Source organism: Aquila chrysaetos, chromosome 5, assembly GCF_900496995.4.
Source record: "Aquila chrysaetos chrysaetos chromosome 5, bAquChr1.4, whole genome shotgun sequence".
In the NCBI taxonomy this organism is placed as follows: Eukaryota; Metazoa; Chordata; class Aves; order Accipitriformes; family Accipitridae; genus Aquila; species Aquila chrysaetos.
In genome coordinates, this window is record NC_044008.1 from 60,261,728 (window position 1) to 60,281,262 (window position 19,535).

General features: G+C 50.7%; 1 protein-coding gene across 7 annotated transcripts in view; it reads right to left on the reverse strand.

Annotated features, from left to right (window-relative positions):
• Positions 1-19,535, reverse strand: part of ITGA11 (integrin subunit alpha 11) — an 80,991-nt gene that overhangs the window by 9,409 nt on the left and 52,047 nt on the right. For 5 of the 7 annotated variants that reach the window (XM_030015663.2, XM_030015666.2, XM_030015665.2 and 2 more), the window contains 18 exons: positions 18,128-18,255; positions 17,289-17,437; positions 16,428-16,572; positions 15,815-15,980; positions 14,672-14,742; positions 13,699-13,843; positions 11,800-11,948; positions 11,372-11,512; positions 10,121-10,327; positions 9,521-9,651; positions 8,661-8,827; positions 7,231-7,373; positions 5,992-6,102; positions 5,673-5,758; positions 4,082-4,289; positions 2,286-2,384; positions 822-898; positions 15-104 (listed from right to left, as the gene is read on the reverse strand). In XM_030015663.2, coding sequence (XP_029871523.1) covers positions 15-104; positions 822-898; positions 2,286-2,384; positions 4,082-4,289; positions 5,673-5,758; positions 5,992-6,102; positions 7,231-7,373; positions 8,661-8,827; positions 9,521-9,651; positions 10,121-10,327; positions 11,372-11,512; positions 11,800-11,948; positions 13,699-13,843; positions 14,672-14,742; positions 15,815-15,980; positions 16,428-16,572; positions 17,289-17,437; positions 18,128-18,255 — 2,413 coding nt within the window. The remainder of the gene's footprint in view (positions 1-14; positions 105-821; positions 899-2,285; positions 2,385-4,081; positions 4,290-5,672; positions 5,759-5,991; positions 6,103-7,230; positions 7,374-8,660; positions 8,828-9,520; positions 9,652-10,120; positions 10,328-11,371; positions 11,513-11,799; positions 11,949-13,698; positions 13,844-14,671; positions 14,743-15,814; positions 15,981-16,427; positions 16,573-17,288; positions 17,438-18,127; positions 18,256-19,535) is intronic. The other 2 variants (XM_030015660.2, XM_030015662.2) reach the window with 1 other exon arrangement.

Below are 19,535 nucleotides of genomic sequence, written 5' to 3' on the forward strand. Positions count from 1 at the left end.
TCCAAAACACTCACCTGGTGAAGAGCAGGTCGGCTTCATACTTCAGGTGAAAATTCAGGTGGGCGAAATTGTCCTCCTTGGTGCTCTCCTTCTCCTCGCTGTCACTGAAACATCAGTGGGGCAAGTGGGAGTGAGGTGGGAGCCAGCTCCCCTCTGATTTTTTTTTTTGTGGGGGAGGGAATCATAGGAAGCAGGTGGGGAAGGGTTGAACTTTTGCTTTTTTGGCCAAAGTGTAAAGAGAAGCAAATTTATTCTGTATTTTTTATTAGCCCAAGGCCATAAAAGTAGATATTTGGAGAGAGGTTTCACACCCAGCAGCCTTAAAGCGGTGCAGCAGCCCCAGCAGAGCAAATCCTCGGCCACTCTCTGCCACCACGACTAATGAAAATGAAAAATATGTTAATGAGATTTCAGTTGGCTGTCAGAAAACTTTACCTGCGCAGGGCAAGTGCGCAAGGAGAATTATGCAAAGCTGTTGGGAGATAGTTTTCCTGGGAGCGTTTGCAGTTGTGAAGGCTGTGAAGAAAGCAGCAGTGGCTGGAGACCTTTTCTGCTCAGCACAGAGCCTGGCAGTGACTGCACAGCTTCCACATATACAGAAAAATGAGGGATATAAATATACAGATAAATAAAAATAGCCTGGTTTGTGAATACAGGGCCGCACACTCTGTAATAACCCATAGCAATCAGATTTCCTTGTGGTTATTCCCCGAGTAAAGCCTTCAGCATCACCTATGGGCATGGAAGAAGGAAACCCAACACATGCAGGCAATGTCCCGTTGACCTCGCAAACGCGTGAAAGGGAGAAAGCAACCATTAACCTGTTGGCGATCAAGTAGATCTCCATGCTTTGAAGGAAAATCGACTTGCTGAATTCAAAATCCAGGCGAAAAGCTACCTGTGGAAGTTGGAAACAGATTGGAGAAAACATTAGGGGAAAAAAACCCAAAACCTGAGTGCCGGCCAGGGGCGGTGTGGGAGCTCTGTGTGTGAAAGCATCCCCCTGATCCCACTGGGAGATGCTGCCAGGCTTCGGGCAGAGCCTCAGCTTTCCAGGGAGAGAAGAGGCCATGCCAGGGATTTGCAGGATTTGCTCTCAGCCCTGCACATTGCATTTTTTTGCTCTGAGATTGGAGAAGCAAGCAGCCCCTCTTTGGAAGAGAAACCCTCCGGGGGACCTGCAGTGAGAGGCCGCTCACTCCCATCTGCGGCACGGGGTCGGCTGGCGGGGGAAGGCAGCCGGAGGGAGGCCAACAACAATAAAATGTGATAAATGTCACATCTGCAAGAGCTGTGGCAATGACCTCAAACTGTCTGGGACTGCACAGCTGAGTATAATATTAAAGCTCCTGCTGCTCTCGGGCCAAATTTCCATTTCCAGCTTGTCTTTGTTTTGGCAGGACCTGGACTACCTGATGCCACGCAGATGCATTCTCAGCCCCCGTAGGTCATGGGGAGTCAGGATGCTGCGCTCTTTGTACAGCCACAGGCATCTGAGAGGGCTTTTTTGGGAGCTTTAAAGCCTAGTGAGGTGCCTGGAGCTCATCCATCACTATCAAGCTTCTGACAAGGAAAGGCTTCAGACGGATGTGGGGGTTGGAAAGATTTTATCTTTAGATACCATTTGTATTGGCCCCTCTTCCCACGGGGGTGCAGAATGGGCAGGTGGGATTTCACACAGAGCCCCGGTGACTGCAAAGAACGGCATCTCCTTGCTTTTCCTTCCCCACCTTCATGCTGCATGTAATGTTTGCAAAGGGTTTTATGGCATATTAAAAAAATGATGCTCCCTGGACCTGGGCTTACTCTGAGTGCTGGGAACCACTGTGAGCTGCGGTTTGGAGGGTGCCACCAGCCTGAGGGGGTTTGGGCAGGATTGGAGGAGGGTCTGGAGGGACCAAGGGTGTTCAGAGCAAGGAAAACCTCTCAGGCAGGGAAGGGTGCCTCATCCTGCGAAGAAGGAGCTCCAAGAAGTTACCATCAGTGGCTTGAAGCCAATATTAAATTGCTCCAAAGGACTGGAGTCAAATTCTTTGACTGGGAGGAGCTGGGTTTCATTTCTCCCAGCATCAAGGCAGCGTCCTAACCATCCCAGCTCCCCTAATGTGCCTTTCAAACACCAGAAACAGACAGAGAAAGGGAAGAAACCAAATGTTTATCTTTAAAAATCCTGTTCAAAGCTTGCCAGCCTGAAGACGGATGGATGCAGCCCCGCAGCTGTGCCAGGGCAGAGGGCTCCTGTCCCATGGGTGAAGCCTCACTTGGGCAGGAGGGAATAGGTTTACCTTGGCCTTGGCTCGGAAGAACGGGTAGCTCACGTTGCACACTTTCTTGTTGGGGTGTTTGTCTTCCATCATGCAGTCGATGTTGATGTCCGTGTCATCCTAGAACAGGACGCGACTTGTCTGTGACACTGGGCATGAGCCCCACGACCTGGCTCTTTATGAAAGTAGCAAATGCACCCGTGGGGCTCAAAACAGGCTTTAACTTTTGGAAAAAACAACAAAACCAACCAAGCAACCAACCAACGCTGCTTGCTGCAGGCTGGGAATCCTTCCCATGCAGCTGAATTTCTAGGGCCGTTCCTGGAGAGGGGCTTTTCTAGCAAACAACTTCCAGCTTTCTGATTTAAATCCTCTTTAGAAATTTAGCTACAGCAGTGAATGAATGAACTTGATTATCTTGGCACTTAACTGGGAGGAAGAATATTTTTCTGTGGTGAGGAGTCACAGGGAAGCATCAAGAGATAACATGAGCTATTATTCTGCACGGCCACCAGCTAAGGAGTAATATTTAATTTCCTCGTCTCAACAATTACATTCCTGCTGCTTGAACACCTTCCAGCTCACCAGTCAGGCTGGGGAAGCTCCTGCCCATCGCAAAGCCCAAGCACAGGCTGGGGTGGGATGTGACACCGACCCTGCTCCACTGCCAAGCTGTAGCAACCCTACAAGAGGTTGTAGCCTGGTTGCATGCAGGTGTCCATCCCCACCACGAGACAATGAGCTATTCCAGTTTTTGGCCCTGTGTTAGACCATGCAAGGGTCTCGGTTCAAGCTGCTGCCACCGGACAATCCTACTGAGGAGCCGAAACATCCCAGCACCAGCCACAGGGAAAATGCCTTGACAGCCATCAGCAATGGCCTGGAGCTTTCTCCCACTCATCTGCTGAGATTATGGACTTTCTGGGTCCACAGCTACTTTTGTTTGGGTCTTTGTACAGCCTCTAACACAAACATCCATCCCCTCCAGTTGGCAATTTGCTTATTTATAAGGAGCATCAGCCAGGAACCCGTTAGCAGTGATGCTTCTGTAACCAGCTACAAATATTTCCTGCAACCACTGCTGCATGGTGCTTTCTGTTACCGAGCATTGTAGGGTTTTCCCCCCTCACTTAATTTGGAGAAATGTCTCAGAAAATGCATTTTTCTTATTTCGTGGGCAACGTGCCCCACAATTTTCCCTTGGCACAGCTTGTAGAAAAACAAACGAAGGACATGGGATCTGCGGGTGGGTATGAAGTCATTGGGGGGACGAGGGAGGGCTCGGCAGCATCAGCATATTTCTAAAACCTCGCTGGGAAAAGGGAGGAGTCGCACCGAGACCCAGCGAGTGGTGGGGGTGAAATATTGAGGAGGGTGGGAGTGCATGGGGCACGATGGGCTCATCCAGGGGACAGCCGTAGAGAAGTGGCATCGCCCGGCTCGATGCTGAGTTGTGGCCACGTTCTCATTATCAGCCCACACTTCCAGGAGTTATATCTCAGCTGCAAAAATTTATCCCTGACGGGAACTTGGCCATGTGCAGCAAGTATTTTTAAACTACTGGAGTAGAAAAATAAAGAGGGAAATAATTTCATCTGCATTTGACCTTCTTTCAGGCTCTTAAAATTCAAACATTTTTTGTATTTCCAAAATAAAGAGCTGAAAGGGCTGTAAGTGCTTAGAAACTAAGCCCATAAACATGTCTGATTTATGAGGGATGGAGACATTTTTGGGCTCCGGTTTAGGACACAGCTTTCTCATCCGGCCGGGATTAGAAGTGCCTCTGGAAAGCCCTGGATCTCCCCTGGCAGCCTTACCTTGGGGATCAAGCTGGCGAACTGGAGGTTTCTGGAGAAGGAGATGTTGAGGACCGTGCTGTAGGCATTTTCGCCTCGGTTCTCCAGTGCCGCTTCCACGGCCACCCTCCTCCTGCTGCTCTCGATGACGAAGACAGAGGTGTCGAAGGAGAGGGTGAAAGCCGAGCAGTCCGGCGGTGCCCTCCGCAGAGCCCGACGGCAGTACTCCCTGCAAGAGGAGCGCAGTGGTGCAGGCAAGCGCTGCCTGCAGCACCGCGCCAAGACCTAGCCCCGGGATTTTTACGTGCACAGTGCATACGAGAGTGCAAGGGAATCCCTACTCTCCCTCCGTTGTGCTGCGATGCTGCCGAAAGAGGAATCACAAATTCTTCCTGTGGACCATCGTTTTGCTTGTGATTTTTGGCTAACGGTGCCTAGCTCTCTCAAACCCAGTTAGGAGCTCTTAGTACAGCTGGGATGTAAGGAAAAAAAAATAGATGCCATACCATTAACAAAGGGTAAAGCTGGCATTTAGTTTCAGCCTGGCTGAGATCTCTTTCCCAGCAAGTTTACCAGCACAGACTCTGTAATGGCAGCAGCATCTGCTTTTGCAGACTTGATGGGTGTTTGGGCATTTATTTTCTTTATGAAAAATAAAAAAGGAAAGGAAAATGTAGGATGGTGCCACCTTCAGAGTCACCTTCTGCCTTTAATGGCAGGGCAACTAGGGTGCCAGTTTGAAGGAATGGCTCTATTCCAACAAGTCACCTCAAAAATGGTTTTCTCAGCAGAAATCACCTCCATATCAGTTGCTTTTCTAGGGCACGGTCCAGTTCCCAGTGATGCTGTCAGGAAAGCTCCACGGGCTTCAGGAGGAACCAAATTAGAGGTCTGGCACCCCGGTAGACCACAGCATCTGCCCATGGTTATTTGTAGGACTCCAGCCACTAAGATCCATACATAATCCCTACCTACAGCTCACTACAAGCTCCCACAGCACAGCCCAGCCCAGCCCGGGGTGCTGGGGGCCCCCACCCTCTCCCAGTCAAGCCCCAGTGACAGCCTCAGGACCAAGAGCTTTACAGGAGACACAGAGCAATAAATGCTGACTTACAGGATACAAGTAATCCCCAGGTAGCAGCACTAGCTATGAGCTTGGTTCAGAGCCCACTGCCATAGACAGGAGGCGGAGGTTCAGGCTCCTGCGCTCCTAGATAACCTTTAAAAGCTCTTTAAGCAATGAGTTGTAGCGTATAATTATTTCTGCTGCGTGAGTCAAGCTTGTAATTGCCAAGTGGGTAATGCCAGCCTTGCATTTACTCCCCGCTGTTATTTACTGATTTGTCTCCCTGGGGCTCATCACCATGGCATCAAATATTAGTTGTTTTGTGGATTCCCTGAAAAACCACCGATTTGTTCCAGGCAGGGAGCAGGCAGAGGCTCAGAGACCCACTGCGAGCAGAGGTCCCAAGGAGTACCTCGTGGTGGTGTTGCGTGAAGAACCAGTTGTGATGCCATTATCTATGGAGCGTGGGTTGGGGCTGGGTTTCAGAGGCCCCCCCCCGCCCCGTTTGTGATATTGGTTGGAGGATGCTCTGAGTGACCTACTCACATGGCACTGGGCACATCGCTTCTGGCATCCAGGACCAGATCAGGGACGCAGTGCTCATCCTCATTGCACCCGTTCCAGAAAGGGACCTGAAGGGGACACCAAGAGCAGCTCAGTGATGATTTGTGCCCCAGGTTGTACTCCATGGAGAAGGGACATGGGCAGTGATCCCCGGCTGCAGCAAATGCCCAACACATTGCTATCATGGGAAGGACCAGGGATTGCAGCCCCAAGATAAAGAAGCAAACGTTACATCCAGAGATAAATCTGCTGACCAAGTGCCTGATAACAGGCACCCTGGGAGGTCGGTGCTGCTACCTACCGAGACCTTGAGCGAGGTAGGCCAGCCATCGTCCAGCATGGGGCCATTCTCAGGGTGCTCCAGCTCGTAGTCGACGGAGAACGTCACTGGCTTCACATAATCAGCTGTGTCCTGCGGCGGACAGAAAGCATCGTTGAGGAGGACAGGGCTCCTGCTTATAGAGGGGCAGCATCAGAGAGCAAGCTAAGGCAGAGCTACAGGCACGTGTGATTATTGTATGAAATAAAAGCTTTGCAATCTAGTATCCTTGGTGTGTAATCATCCTGTCTCCCCAGCTAACCCTTACCTAGGGACAGGGACAACCCGAGCTCAGTGGTGCTGCTCAACAGCCATCCACATGTACATGTCTGATGATGCTGGAAATGTTTCACCCCAGAGATGCTGGCTCTGAAAGGTGGATGCTCCTTGGTGGAGGCTGTCCCCAGGGGGGACAGAGCTGTCCTGCAACCCTTACCTGGGGCTCATCTGGCCAGTAATGAAACTGCACTTTTCCTGCAGGTCTATGAGCTCTTCTCACATATTGCCTCAGCTGCACGGGGTACAGTTAGATGCTCTGAAGCAAGACGCTGCTTGTGCTAAATCACAAGCTCTATCTTGAGCTCCAGACTCGAATTTCCCAGAAGTTCACAGCAGTTCAGGCCAGGGCTTGGGGCCGGGCCAGTCTGGCAGCTCGGCCCTCCCTGGCCTCTGCAATATTCTCATCATTCACTGGGAATGTTTGATTTTGGCCAGATTTGTGCATCAGCTGTTCCTTGCAAGCGATGCAGAGGGTTTTGCTGGCTCCTGCACCCGGGGAGGGGGACCCAGAAGGTTAGAAGGGTGCAGAGGGTGAGAGCAGTGGGGACTGGCACAGAGGCATTTGGTTCCCAAAGGAAAAAATGTGTTTGCACCAATTTTGGAGCAGGGGGACAAGCCTGATGCGGGTGTCAGGAGTGCACGCCCTCCCTGAGGGCACAGCTAGCAGCTCGTGGAAAGGAGCACAGCGCAAGCTGGGGCTGTAATGAAGTCAGTGCCCAGGGACCCAGCAGCTGCTGCATGCCGGCAGCTCCATCCCTGACCACATCAAACCTAGCGCGAAGAAATCCAGGCGAGGGGATGAGGCTCGTTTCCAGCCTTATGAAGCCATCGAGGCTCCTCTCACAGCATCCCGGGGCATCACTATTTTTGCACAAGGTGGAGAGCATCTCCCCCCAGGTTGGCAGAGGAGGAGACCCCAGCCTTGTTCTCCTTCACACTCACCAAGACGTGGAACTGGAGCGTGTCGCAGTGCTCCTGCCCGGCAAGCAGCACCAGTCCCTTCTGCATGTGCCGCTCTCCGCTCTCGTCCAGATGAGCCCGCGGCGTGTACCTGCGCTCATCGATGGTGGCATTGTACCGCAGCGCTGGAAGGAGAGCAACACCCTCAGGGCTTCTCCCTGGGGTTATGCTCACTATATAGCAACACTGGGTCAAAGAATGGGCTTTCAGGCACTCAAACCCCTACTGCCTCGCTAAGGGAAAATCAGGTTATAGTTTGCGTTGCCTATTTCTAACACATATGTCTTTTTGGCAAAGCATCGACTCTCCAGGTCAAATGAGGAACTTCAAATACAAGACACTGTGTAAAATCTGTGCAGGATATATAATTATTTGCCTCATATATTCACATGCTGGCCTGTACCAGTTCTGGAGGTTTTGTACCCTGGAGCACTCTCCTCTTCTAGGTGCTTTACTGGAGATCATTTTCTTCCTGAAGTGCTGTTGAAAACAAACCGAAGGTTCCCAACCCAGCACCAAGCAGGGTGGGATTTGCACCCACTACACAAGTGTGATGCAAAACGTGCATAAGCAAAGAGCAGCCATCAGCCCCCAGCATGCACCGTCCACGGGGTGGCTCTTCTGGGCAGAAATAGTGTAAAATTAAATAAATAAAGAAAACCCCACTCAGCTTTTTGTCCTGCAAGCTCCACAGTTATACCAGAGAGGAGGAAAACACTGGATTCGATAGTACAAATTGAAATTCTTGCTCTAGGGGATGGGAATTTTTCCTTTGGCTTTGCTCGGGACCCGATTTTCTTTTGACAGTGTTTGCTGCTGGTTTACAAGGGGCTGAGCCACTATTGCTTCCCCCTGCGTCATGGGCATCCGCCGGGTAGACTCAGGGTCGCAGCAACATGCAAGGACTTAATAGCAGAGCTGGCCAATAACTTCAGAGAGATTCCCCAGGATATTAGGGAAAAATGCACATATGGTCAGCAGATGTGTCCTGCCGCTGCAGCAGGGAGGATGGATGAGCTCTGCGGGACATAGTCCGGGCACGTCCCCTCCTGTCCCACTGGCTGGCAGGGTGGTGGTGATATCCCCATCACACGTACCACAGCCAGATCAGCTGCGGGAGAGCTTGGCCCCAGGGTGTAGGTGAGAGAAGATGTTCAACATGGGTAAGGTTGTATCCTCGGAGTGTTTCTTGGCACTGCTTAATGGCAGAGCCACCGTCCCTGCTACATCAGCCAGGATAGGGACAAATTTGTGGGTAAAAAGGGATGTGGTGGGTGGCAATGTGCATGCCTCCAGACATGCCAAGCTCCTGGATGGTTTCCCTTGGCAGAAGCTGGGAGCTGCCTCGGGGTTGGAGACCTAAACAACGCATGAATTGGGGTTTTTGTTGCGTGAGCAGCCGTGCCACTTACCCACGCTGGCTGTCTGGAAGTGAGCTGAGAGGAAGACGGCAGTGAAGCAGATGAAGGCTGACATGCAGGTGGCATCCTTCCCATTCCGCTTGCAGTCCTTGGTGAAGATGTTGATTTTGGAGGGCTCGAAGCGGATGCTGGCGTTGATCTGGACCACGCTACGGGACCTGTGGGGTGAGCAAGGGTCAAGAGACGTGCTGTAGCATGGGATGCCCTCACCCATCTGCAGCATCCTCCAAAAGTCTCCCACATCTCCCAATTTACCCTTTTCACACCTTTTCACTCTTATTCTCAACATCAAGAAGGTGTTGAGGAAGACCAAAGGCCACCACAGCATGCTGATCTACTGTCAGCTCATCTATGTAGCATTTGAAGAATAAAATCTCTTGCACATATTTGCCTCCTGCTTATGCCAGTGAAGTAGGTCAGCACCGAGAGCAGGATTTGGCCCCTTACATGAACATAGTACTTTTCAAGGCAGACCCCAGGGTGGCCCATCTCTGCTGGGTACAGCTATACTCCGTCTTAACAGCTTCAAGGGCCTTTCCAAACATTAATCAATATTTGAAAATATTAAATTGTTCTTATTAAATAAGAACAGAGGGAGCCTGGGCAAATCACTAAAAATCAATTAACTGATTTGAAACTCCTGGGGAACTAATGATGAAATTCAATGCAAAACCAACTCTGACATCCTTCTAGGGCCCAATGGCATTGAAATCCCACAGCCCCACCAGACAGGGGGCCATTACTGTGAAAAGACGGGTCAGATTGTTGGGACATCAGTTTTCCCCTGAAAAATGTCAGCATATTGCAATGAGCTTTGGGCAGAGGAGGGTGCCAAATGAGATACAGCTAACCACAACAGCACAGCGTTCCCCAGAGAGCCGACGGCCAAGTCTACGAGCCCATCTTCGTTCAGGTCCAGCTGTCCGTGGATGCTGCATCCAAAATACATCAGGCCTGGTGCAAGGTCCGCAGCTGCTATCCGCTGAAAAGCAAAGGGGAGAATCCAGGCTGGTTTCCAGCAGGAGCATCCCTACCTGCGAAGGAGGGGTTTGCCATGCTGACCTCCACCACGCTACTGAAGGTTCCCCTTTCCAAGAGATTGCACCAAACATAATTCTTTAGGGAATGAGAGCAGTTTCTCTTTGGAGACACCGTCCAGAGATTTCTGCTGAATTTACTCTGCATATTTACTATTTCTCCCAAGTGTGAGAAATATCTTATCTAGAGTAATTCACTGCACCCAGTGCTTAGCATTGCCCTTAATTTCAAGCATGTTTTCCATACCCTACATTTGTTTTGTCTTGGACCCCTCAAAAAAGAAAGTATCCGGCAATAACAATTAATGCAATACTGCGTGTGAATTTATTGTGTTCTACCAGTCCTTAAAATGGGCACAAATGACATTTATTCTGATGAAGGACGAGGACAACTGAAGCACCCAGGAGCCATACCTGCTTGTACTTCTTCAGGATGGTCTCTTTGAAGCCGAGGAAGATGTATATTGCTCCTTGGTGCTCGTCCTCCAAAGGTGCCCCGACAACAAGGTCGTTGTAGGAGTCCTGGTTGAGGTCAGGCACGGCAGCGATGCAGGAGCCGAAGCGAGAGTTGTGGTAGCTCTGCAGATCGATGAGGGCACCGCTGGAAACGAAGCGGTTCTGCTGGGCCAGGCAAAGAGAAAAGGCAAAAAAACCCCAAACCCCAAAACAATCAGCAGCAAGCCTGGCAAGAAGAGAAAACCCTCAAAGGGAAGCAAAAAAGATGCAGCGATATGTGAGCAATTTCTTTAAGGAAGGAGGTGAGAGCTCTCCCAGGGCTGCAGGACTTTCTGCTGAGCACATCCTTGGGGAGGGATGAGCCCCATGCCAGCCCCATGCCTGCTTTGCCTTCCTTTTACAGCGACCTACGTAAATAATTGCATAAAAATTTGTGCTTTAGATACAGGGACTCCCACTGCTCTGGGTGGTCTCTGCAGCCTTGGATATAGAACACAACCCGCTTGCCACCCCACGTGGCCCCATATCCTGATGGATTTGGCTCAGAAACTGCATTTTGAGCCAGATTTGAGGGCGGCAGGAAAGCTGGTCCTGCCCCAGAGCACTGCTGGGCACGAGGGCAGAGGACAGGGATGGCACATGTTCCATCTGTGCCCTGAAGTGGTGGAGGGACTGACCTTGTCGCACCCCACCACCCTGGGCAGGAGGGTGCCCTTGGAGGGAACAGTTTTGGGGGAGGCAAAGTGGATGGAGACATCCATGTTGCAAAGACCCCACTTGCAGCCCGTGCATCGCCTCCTCGGGGCTGGGAGCAGCAGGACCTGTCCTTGCACCCTATATATCACCTCCTCAGGGCCGGGAAGCTCACCCAGCCGGGAGCAGCAAAGCGTTGAGACGAGGTGGCTCTGCTCCAGTGCAGGCTGGACGCCCTTCGCTGGCAGCGAACAAACCCCCTGAGATTGTTTATAAACAAGGAAAACAGACAAATCCTCCTCGAGTCTCACAGCAGCCACCAGCGAGGTGCTGCCAAGCTCTGTTGCCTTTGGGCCGGGCTGCCGTGCCCTGTGATGTTTGATGGAAGCTGGTGGGTGAGTGCAGCCTGGAGCGACCCTGGGGAGGTGACAGGAGGGGACACAGTTCCCGCGCTAGCGCCCGAACGCCCCGGCCCCTGCGGCATCCCTGGCTCTCCCCCGCAGTGCTGCCACATACCTCCCGCAGGGTGTAGACATAAACCTTCCCCCTTTCTCTGCCCTCGCTGAAGTACATGGGGGCTCCCACCAGCAAAACATCGGTGATGCCGTCACCGTTGACATCGAGGGAGTTGATCTCACTGCCGTAGTAAGAGCCGATCTGGAGAAGACAGAGGAGGGGGTGGGAGCAATGCTCCCGGCGTGCAGGGGCACTGCCACCCTCCCTGACAGGGACATTTCAAGCCCTGTCCCTGCTACGGCCACCCAGTTTGGAGCTGCAGGTGCCGCGACAGCCAGGACATCCCCAGCTGCCCGTGGATGCTCTACACTGCTGAGCCATTTAAATGGAACAGTTTGCAGAATGAAGGGGGAGGATTGATGGAGGAGCATGCATGCCACATGGAAAAATCAGTGCAGCACCATTGGCAGCATGTGTCCCGGCGTTACCTGCTCTCCCTTCAGTGCTTGGTGGATGGTGAGATTTCGGTTGTTGTGCATGCTGAAAATGATGACTTTCCCGGTGTGGTTGAACCTGGGCGCTCCCGCAACGTAAATCCGCTCATGCTCGGTGGATATGACAGAGGAGACGGTGTAACCTGGAAGCAGGGGGGGGGCAGGCGCGGGGTGAGCACAGCTGAGCAGCTGCCTGCCTGCTCCCAGCCGCTGCCTGGTGATCTGCTTTCCATTAGCCCCCAGCTGCTGACACAACTCTGGCCACCTCCCAGATTGGGAAGCTAGAAACCCAGATTTCTTCAAAGATAAAGTCATTCCAATAAACCCTAGTGCCCTGACCCTGGGCTTTGAGCTGCCTGCTCAGGTCCTACCTACAGCCTGAGCAGCACAGCCGTGCCAAAAATTTTGGCACTGCCTAATGCAGCCGGCAAACCCCGTGCAAAATCCTTCTTTCATTGAAGACAAGTCCAATTCCTGGCCTGATAAGTGTTTTACTTCATGGCTCACATCAAGTTAAACAAACACTAGCGAGGCGCGTGCTCGCCAGGAGGCTGTGGCACCCACTGCACTGCTCCTTTGAGACCTCGGCAACACCACGTCCAAAGCCAAGCGTGAAAGACTTTGCTGATGCTTGATGTTAACATTGATAGTCCAATAAAAGCCATGAATCCATCAAGACCGTTGCTCACGAGTCCTTATGGAAGTAACCCTCTGCAAGCAAATCACCCTGAGCAATCCCTCTTTCCTACCCAGACGGGTTATTTTCTATGCCGGGATCACCGACACCACACATTGCACACTGGGCTGCGGCACTTGCCTGTGGTTGCAGATGGGCTTATGTAGGAATATAATGCTGGGGCTGCAAAACCCTATTTTTCAAACTCCATGTTCCTGCACATTCACAGTCAGTTTTAAATGCTACTTAAATTATTAGAAACTCAAAGCATGGCCAGCCGTGAAGCTGGATCAGATCACTCAGGGTCACATCCTGTTTAATTCTGAGTGTCTCCAGGGATTATTGGGGTTTATGGACCCCTTTTCCTGGGCATTGGCCTGACCTGGGGTGTCTCTGTACTCCTAAGCCAAGCATCAGCCTTGAAACCCCCAGGTCCTGGCACTGGGCGAGCTGGGCTGCTCCACAGCAGGATGCACCGGCGTTTCCTTAATATTTCTGGATTTCTTACTCCAGGCAATGGGAAAGACAGAGCCCAGCTGAGCTCCCACATACTGTCACGGGTACCCCTTGCACAGTTGTAGCTGTCCCCACTCCAGGTGCTCGCAGCTGAGCGCAGGGGACACTCTGCTGTCACCCCAAGAGATGAGCCACGTGTCCAGGGGCTGTTCATGTCCCCAGTGGAGGGAAGAGCCCCAACACACTGGCAGGCGACCCCGCAGCATCCCACACTGCTCCCTGCCACGGGGCAGCTCAGCCTGGCACGCACATCTCCAGGGAAAGGCTTCATTTTGCAAACCAGGCTGATATTTTTACTCTGGGGCTTCAACAGCCGCACATGGAATGGATTAACCCAGCAGGTATTTCCTCCCTAGGCATGAAATTTCATCAGTGCTTTTTAAACCATTCCGGTAAGCACTGCGGATGACCAGGGCTGGCTGGTGTCTGAGATACTTCTGCATTTAAATCACTTTTGTGCTGCACGCTGTGGTTGACGCTGGACTCTTCCCAGGTGAGGATGCTCACGTATGCTACATCCCTGACCAAAGGGCAACACAGGTCTCGCGCCCATGGGAGCTTGCAAGAAGCCAGGCATGGTACTGCCTATGGTGGGAGCGCTGGCTGCTATGAGTCATTTGAGAAATATGTTGTGCTTCCTATTATTAAGCATAAAATCATTAATTCAGCCCTGGCAGCAGAGCCTTGTTCAGTTTTCTTACCTAAATACGCTCCGTGATTTTTCAGTTCCTCCGGGAACTCCTGGAGATAAGATTCCCGCAGGGGAATGACCTTCCCGCTGCTGGTTTCCTTCAGGACGGCTCCATTCCAGTCATAGGCACCCACCGCCCCCAGCAAGATCCCGTCCTGTGGGAGAGCAGAAGTAGTCTGAGAGTATTTCTTGCCAAGTGAAGGCAATCGTCCCCCTCACTGCCCATACGGGCAAAGTCGATTCATACCGAGATGGACGAGGGGACCCGATGGGCTGGTTTTGTGTGAGAGCACATATGGGGGTCCCCCAAAGCCCAACTCCTAGACTATATACTTATTGGAGGCTGCAGAGCACAGAAGAGAAAACCAGCAAATGGTCTCTCCCAGAAATCGCACGTTTTACAGAAAAGGGGCGGGGGGGAGAAATCTCACAAATGGCAAAGAAAAAAAAAAAAGAAAAAAAAAAAAAGAAGTCAAGCAAACCATTCTCTAAAGCACACCTGGAAAGATGGAGATTTTTAAACATGCTGGAATGATATTTCCACCCCATTCATATCTTTTCAGCATGCTTTTCCTCCCCAGGAAAACTCTGAGCAGAAATCCCTGCTGGCTTTTTGCTTGGACCTGCCAGCCCGCAGAGGGCAGAAAGGGACTGACCGTCCTCCGCACCCCACCACCGACGAGCACCTTCCTCCATGGCACATCCCAGCACGTCCTTTTCAAGAGGTCGTGGCATCGGGAGGAGCTGCTGCAGGCTGGTCCTAAGGATGGCACTGGTCTCCCAGCAGCTCCCTTCCCATAGGATAAACCAGCACCAACAGCATTTTCTTCCTTATGCTCATGTTAGCAATTTAGCTTCACGATTAATAATTTGCCCCAAATACCCATCTCTCCACCTGCAGCGGCTGGTGATGATTAAAAAGCCCAGGGTGCCTGCTTGCACAGGCAGGAGCAAAAATAAAACCCCCACATTTACTCTCTTACTTCTACAACATGTGATGAAAACCCAGTCTGGGACATTTCCAGGCCAAAGGAGATTTCATTCTTGTTAGTTCCTAAAAAAAAAAAAAAAGGAAATTTGTATTTAATGGTGAGCTTTGCTTTCTTGGAGGGGCTGAGTGGTGCCTTGGTGGGTTGGCAGGGCATGAGCATCCACCTCTACCCCACCTGGAGCACAAAGGACCTCAGCTGCAACAAATGAGCCTGTTGCTCCCTAAATCACCGCAATTACACAAACTTGTGCTGCTAATAGGTACTGGGAGCTCTACTGTGGTGCGGTTCTCTCCTTTTCTAGCTGCAAGATCACACAAAAATGTGGATTTAGAGGATTTTGCTTCGTAATTGCAACTGGGTGAAGCTTCTCACCCAGGGAAGCTTTCTTCCACAGAGAAGCGTTGGGCTGGCTGGACCAAGGTAACTGGCAAACTGGTGGGGAGTTTGTGAGCTGGTTTGATCAAAATTACCCCAAACCCTGAGATGCTTAATTTTCAGTGAAAGCCCTCCATCTTCTGTTTCAATTGTTCATCCCAGGATGTGCTTTTCCTATGAAATTTAGATAAATATAGTTTTGGAGACCAATGAACTTGTCACAAGGCAGACAGAAGCGCTGTCATTTAGAACAAAAATATTTCCTGATATTTAATTTCAGCCAATAAACCATAAACCCCCACATTATTCCCATAACTCCACAATGTCTGTCACTCCAGGGAGTCCCTGGCAGTTGATGTGTGGTTTTTGCCTGTTTATAGCCTGGCTGGGTTTGAATAAAGTTTGATGGGTCAGAAAGATGCTGACACCAGATGACCCCCATAACAAATTTCAAAGGTTTGCTATAAAGGACAGAGCCACCATAGCTCTGCAAATACCAGTGGCCAGAATGAAGGGTGTCCTTTGGAGGAGAGGGGATCTGTGCTCCTGATGCTTGAGGGATGCAAACCACTCAAAATAAAGACACTTCTTTATGGATGAAGATATTCAAAGTATGATTTTAGGTTCTGTATCAAACAGATATTAGGGAAACCCCCAGTGTGACCCATTCAAATTCAGCAAATGGAGAACCAATGGTACACCTGAAGCAACCCACTGCAGCCTGCCAGCAGGGATTTGTCGGGGAGGAGCATCACTCACCTTCCAAGCTAAATATCCTTTCCCCCAGAGCATCCACAATGTCTTTGAGTGCTGCTTCATCTGTGACATTAAAGAAATGCTTGTCATCTGGGTCGCTCGCTATAAATTTTATCTCGTTTAAAAAGGCTTCGGGATTGATTCCTCTTCTGTTATAATAACCCAGTACCTAGGTTTAAAATAGAAATGCAAGACTTGGGTTTTCATGCGATGGATAGAGCCGTCCCAAAGCACCTGAGGGGTATCCATATGGAAGGAGCCCAACAGCCTTGGCATCTGACACCCCATTGTGGGAGCAAACCGAGGAGCAAGGAGCCGCTGTAATTCCTCCAGGCAGCCCAGGCTGGGCACCCCTCATACAATCTGGGTGCCTGGCACAACGCAGAGTTCTGCTTATTCCCAGCCACAGCACCTGCTCTGGCAGCTGAATCCAGAGCTGAGCATCCCACTGCCTCCTGCAAAAGCAGGACCAGCAACAAAGACCCCTGCAAATGCACCGGGAGTGGTGGAGGTGGGCTGCGCTGCCAGGCCCATTGCACTGGGGCACACAGGTCACCGCCGAGCTCTGCATGGCTTTTGCAGCTGTTCGCTGCCGAAAGGGTCCCCCTCCACTTACTGCGACTGCGTATCTGGTGACATTGTCCTTCTCGCTGTCCTCGATCACCTTCTCCAGGTCTGGGCTGTCGTGCGACTCTCCATCTGTGATTACAATCATTACTCTCTTTGCCCCTTTCCGGCCACCTTTCTGAAATGCTTCCGAGCTGCAATTGAAGAGATGCCCTGGGCTGCTCAGCCACGCCAGGCAGGTCACTGCCGAAACCGTCGCGGCTGCCGAGACACGCACCCAATCGCCCTCACTGTAAAGCACTGAGCGGTGTTTGGTGGGCTGCTAGCCCTTGGGGAGGTGCAACAGGTGCAGGACTCTCAGGAAACATTTTAGGACTTTAAAAGGGGATTTTTTCACCAACAGGGCTGGGTTCTTGCAGGAGAGGAGTTTTTAATTCAGCAAAATGCCCTAAATCTTCACCAGGAATAGTGGTCGGGCTGTGGCAAAAAAAGTGCAGGAACAGGCACTTGCCCCAAATAACAGAGGAGATGGAGCTGTGGGTCACGGCTGTACCGAGCTCCTGGGTACCCAACGGGGGTCTGCAGAAGAACTACAGTGCCTGGGACAGACGTGGGGTCACGTTTGGGGGCTGAGAGCTCAGCTCTGGGGTGCTTTCAGAAAAAGGATATATTTTCAGAGTCTGTCCCTGCGCCCTCCTTCTGGTCCAGCTGCAACTGAGGACAGGGCAGTTTTGCATCATTTGTAAAACATTAATTTGAGGACCAAGCCTTTTTGCAAAAGCATTTTTAGCCTGGCGGTATCCCCTGCTTTCTAAGCAGCAAGGAAAAGCAAAGGGGGAGAGAGGGAAGAAAAATAAATGGTGATTTTAAACTTGTTATCAGAATAAACAGGAAGGTGAACGATTTTTACCGAGCAAACTCTATCCCATAAGCAGTCCTGGTTTCTGTACCTCCTCTTTGCTCTATGTGACTGGCAGCCGCTACCACATCTTTTACAGACCTGTAGTCATTTAAATGAAACTCATGGACGACATCTTCTCCGTACTGAACAACTCCAACCTAGGAATTAAAGGAATATCACAAAGGACGCCAACAACCTGCTGCGTAGTGAGGGCCTGCGACAAAACGAGCAGGCTTTGTCAACCACATGAAATAACAGCCACTGTTAAAAATCAGTCACTCTGTCCCCATTTCCTCCAGTTTTTCCCTCCATGGGACAATTGATAATGCTCAATTGTACTTCTGTTCTCACCCATGTGCAGCCACCCCTGCCCTGCTATAAAGGTTTGGGGCGATGCAGATGTGCTGTGCCCCATTGTGGACCCACAGCATCTCTAGATGGGACCAAACAGGGGGTTATTTGTGCAAATTGTTGAGGATATCCCTGCACAAATCCCTGCCCAAATCAGCCCACGGTTACTAATAGGAAGAGGATGGAGAGCTCTTCACAGCTGCAACAAGCTGCCTTGGCACAGGACAATACTTCTGTATTTCCGTATGATTTCATCTTCCCCATGCCTGGTCGGGGTGTGGGGTGCTGCTCTCTCCGTAGCTCATTTAGGGACATTAATGTGAGCATTATTTCCATGGGCTCAGCTTTCATATCCATACAATGAAAGTTTATTTTGAAAAAGCACGGCCCCAAATTACAGCATATTGGCAGAAAAGGGACATTGAAAAGGGCCCCGTGAGGACAGCCAGAGGACTCTGCATGACACGGAGGGATGCACAAGTTGTGCAGGGGCTTACTTGTATCTGGCCAGGGCCAATATAAAATTTTTTCAAGATGTTTATCAGGAAGTGCTGAACTTCAACCCAAGGGTATATGCTGTTTGATCCATCCAGAACTATGATTATGTCCATGTACGTCTGGCATCCTGTGAAAAATACGCAGTGTGTTATTGAAAGACCTTGGCAATGCTTGCAAAGGAGAGATTTATGGCTTCATTCCTCGCAGTCAGGTACTTGCTCTTATGATTTCTTTGAAAAAAAAATCTTATTTCAATCATTCGTAAAGACCTTTGGGCTTCAATAAGGTAGAGAGAAGCCACAAGCATCCTCTCTGCCGAGAAAAGACCAGATAACTTTCTAAGAATAACACTCAGCGGTATCTTTTCTGATTCAGATTTGGACCTTTATCCGGTCTAATATAGTTGCATACTTCAAAGAGTGGCCCGCTGCAGGCAGGATCCGGCCTCTGTTCCTCCCGCGGAGCAATGCTTTATGCCTGAGTCACTCCTCAGCCCTGCCTGTACTCGCCATATAACGCAAGTCGGGTATTTCCTCCCCTTCCCATTAAATCCTCAGCAACGAGACAGCCAAAAACCCCAGCGAGGACCCCAGGGCTCGGCTCTGCAGTATGAGCCGTGAAGGATTTAGCCAGCTGACTGGTTTTCAGTGGGGAAAATTGCTCAGCGTCATCTCTCTATTTTGCTTATATTTTATAACATTATTTACAAAAGTTGCAGAAAACCAGAAGATGCTGAATTTCCCAGTGACACATATTTATCAGTTGCTCTTTTCACCTGATGTAGGCATTTATGGGTTAGCGCATCCACAGACTGGAGTCACACATGGGTCGCTCCATCACTGTGGTCCTCAGCTTCGTGCCACCATCTCGATCCCCTGCTCCCCCCGGGACCCAGGGAGAGGAGCCAACCTCCAGCATCCCACTTGCTAAATGGTAACGTTCTGCTCGTTAACCACCTTCTCTCAAAAAAAACCCCAATTACCCTTTGCAGCGAGGGCTAAAAGCATCTTCTGGCCATAAAGAGGGAAGCGACACTGAAAATTTGGTGGTGGGCTCTGCCTTTGCTGCCTCTGTCCCCCAGAAGTCCTGTTTTCCTGTGCCCTGCTCTACGCCATGAGAATTAATCGATACGAAACGGGTGATGGAACTGGGGCATCACACCCCATGCCTGGCTGGGGCAAAGAGCTTCTGGGAGCCCCAACGGTGCAGGATGGGCTTCTGCAATTTCTTACCACCCACAGGAAAGCCAGGAAGCTTATTTAATACCTCAGAATAAAATCACATATCCAAATTTACAAATTTGGGCCCAAATACTTAGCTTTCAGTCAATGAGCTCTTTGTTTTGTGTGGCCAAGGTCTGAATTCTTTCCCTATTTTGCCTTCCTAGCTGTGCTGATAAAATATTCT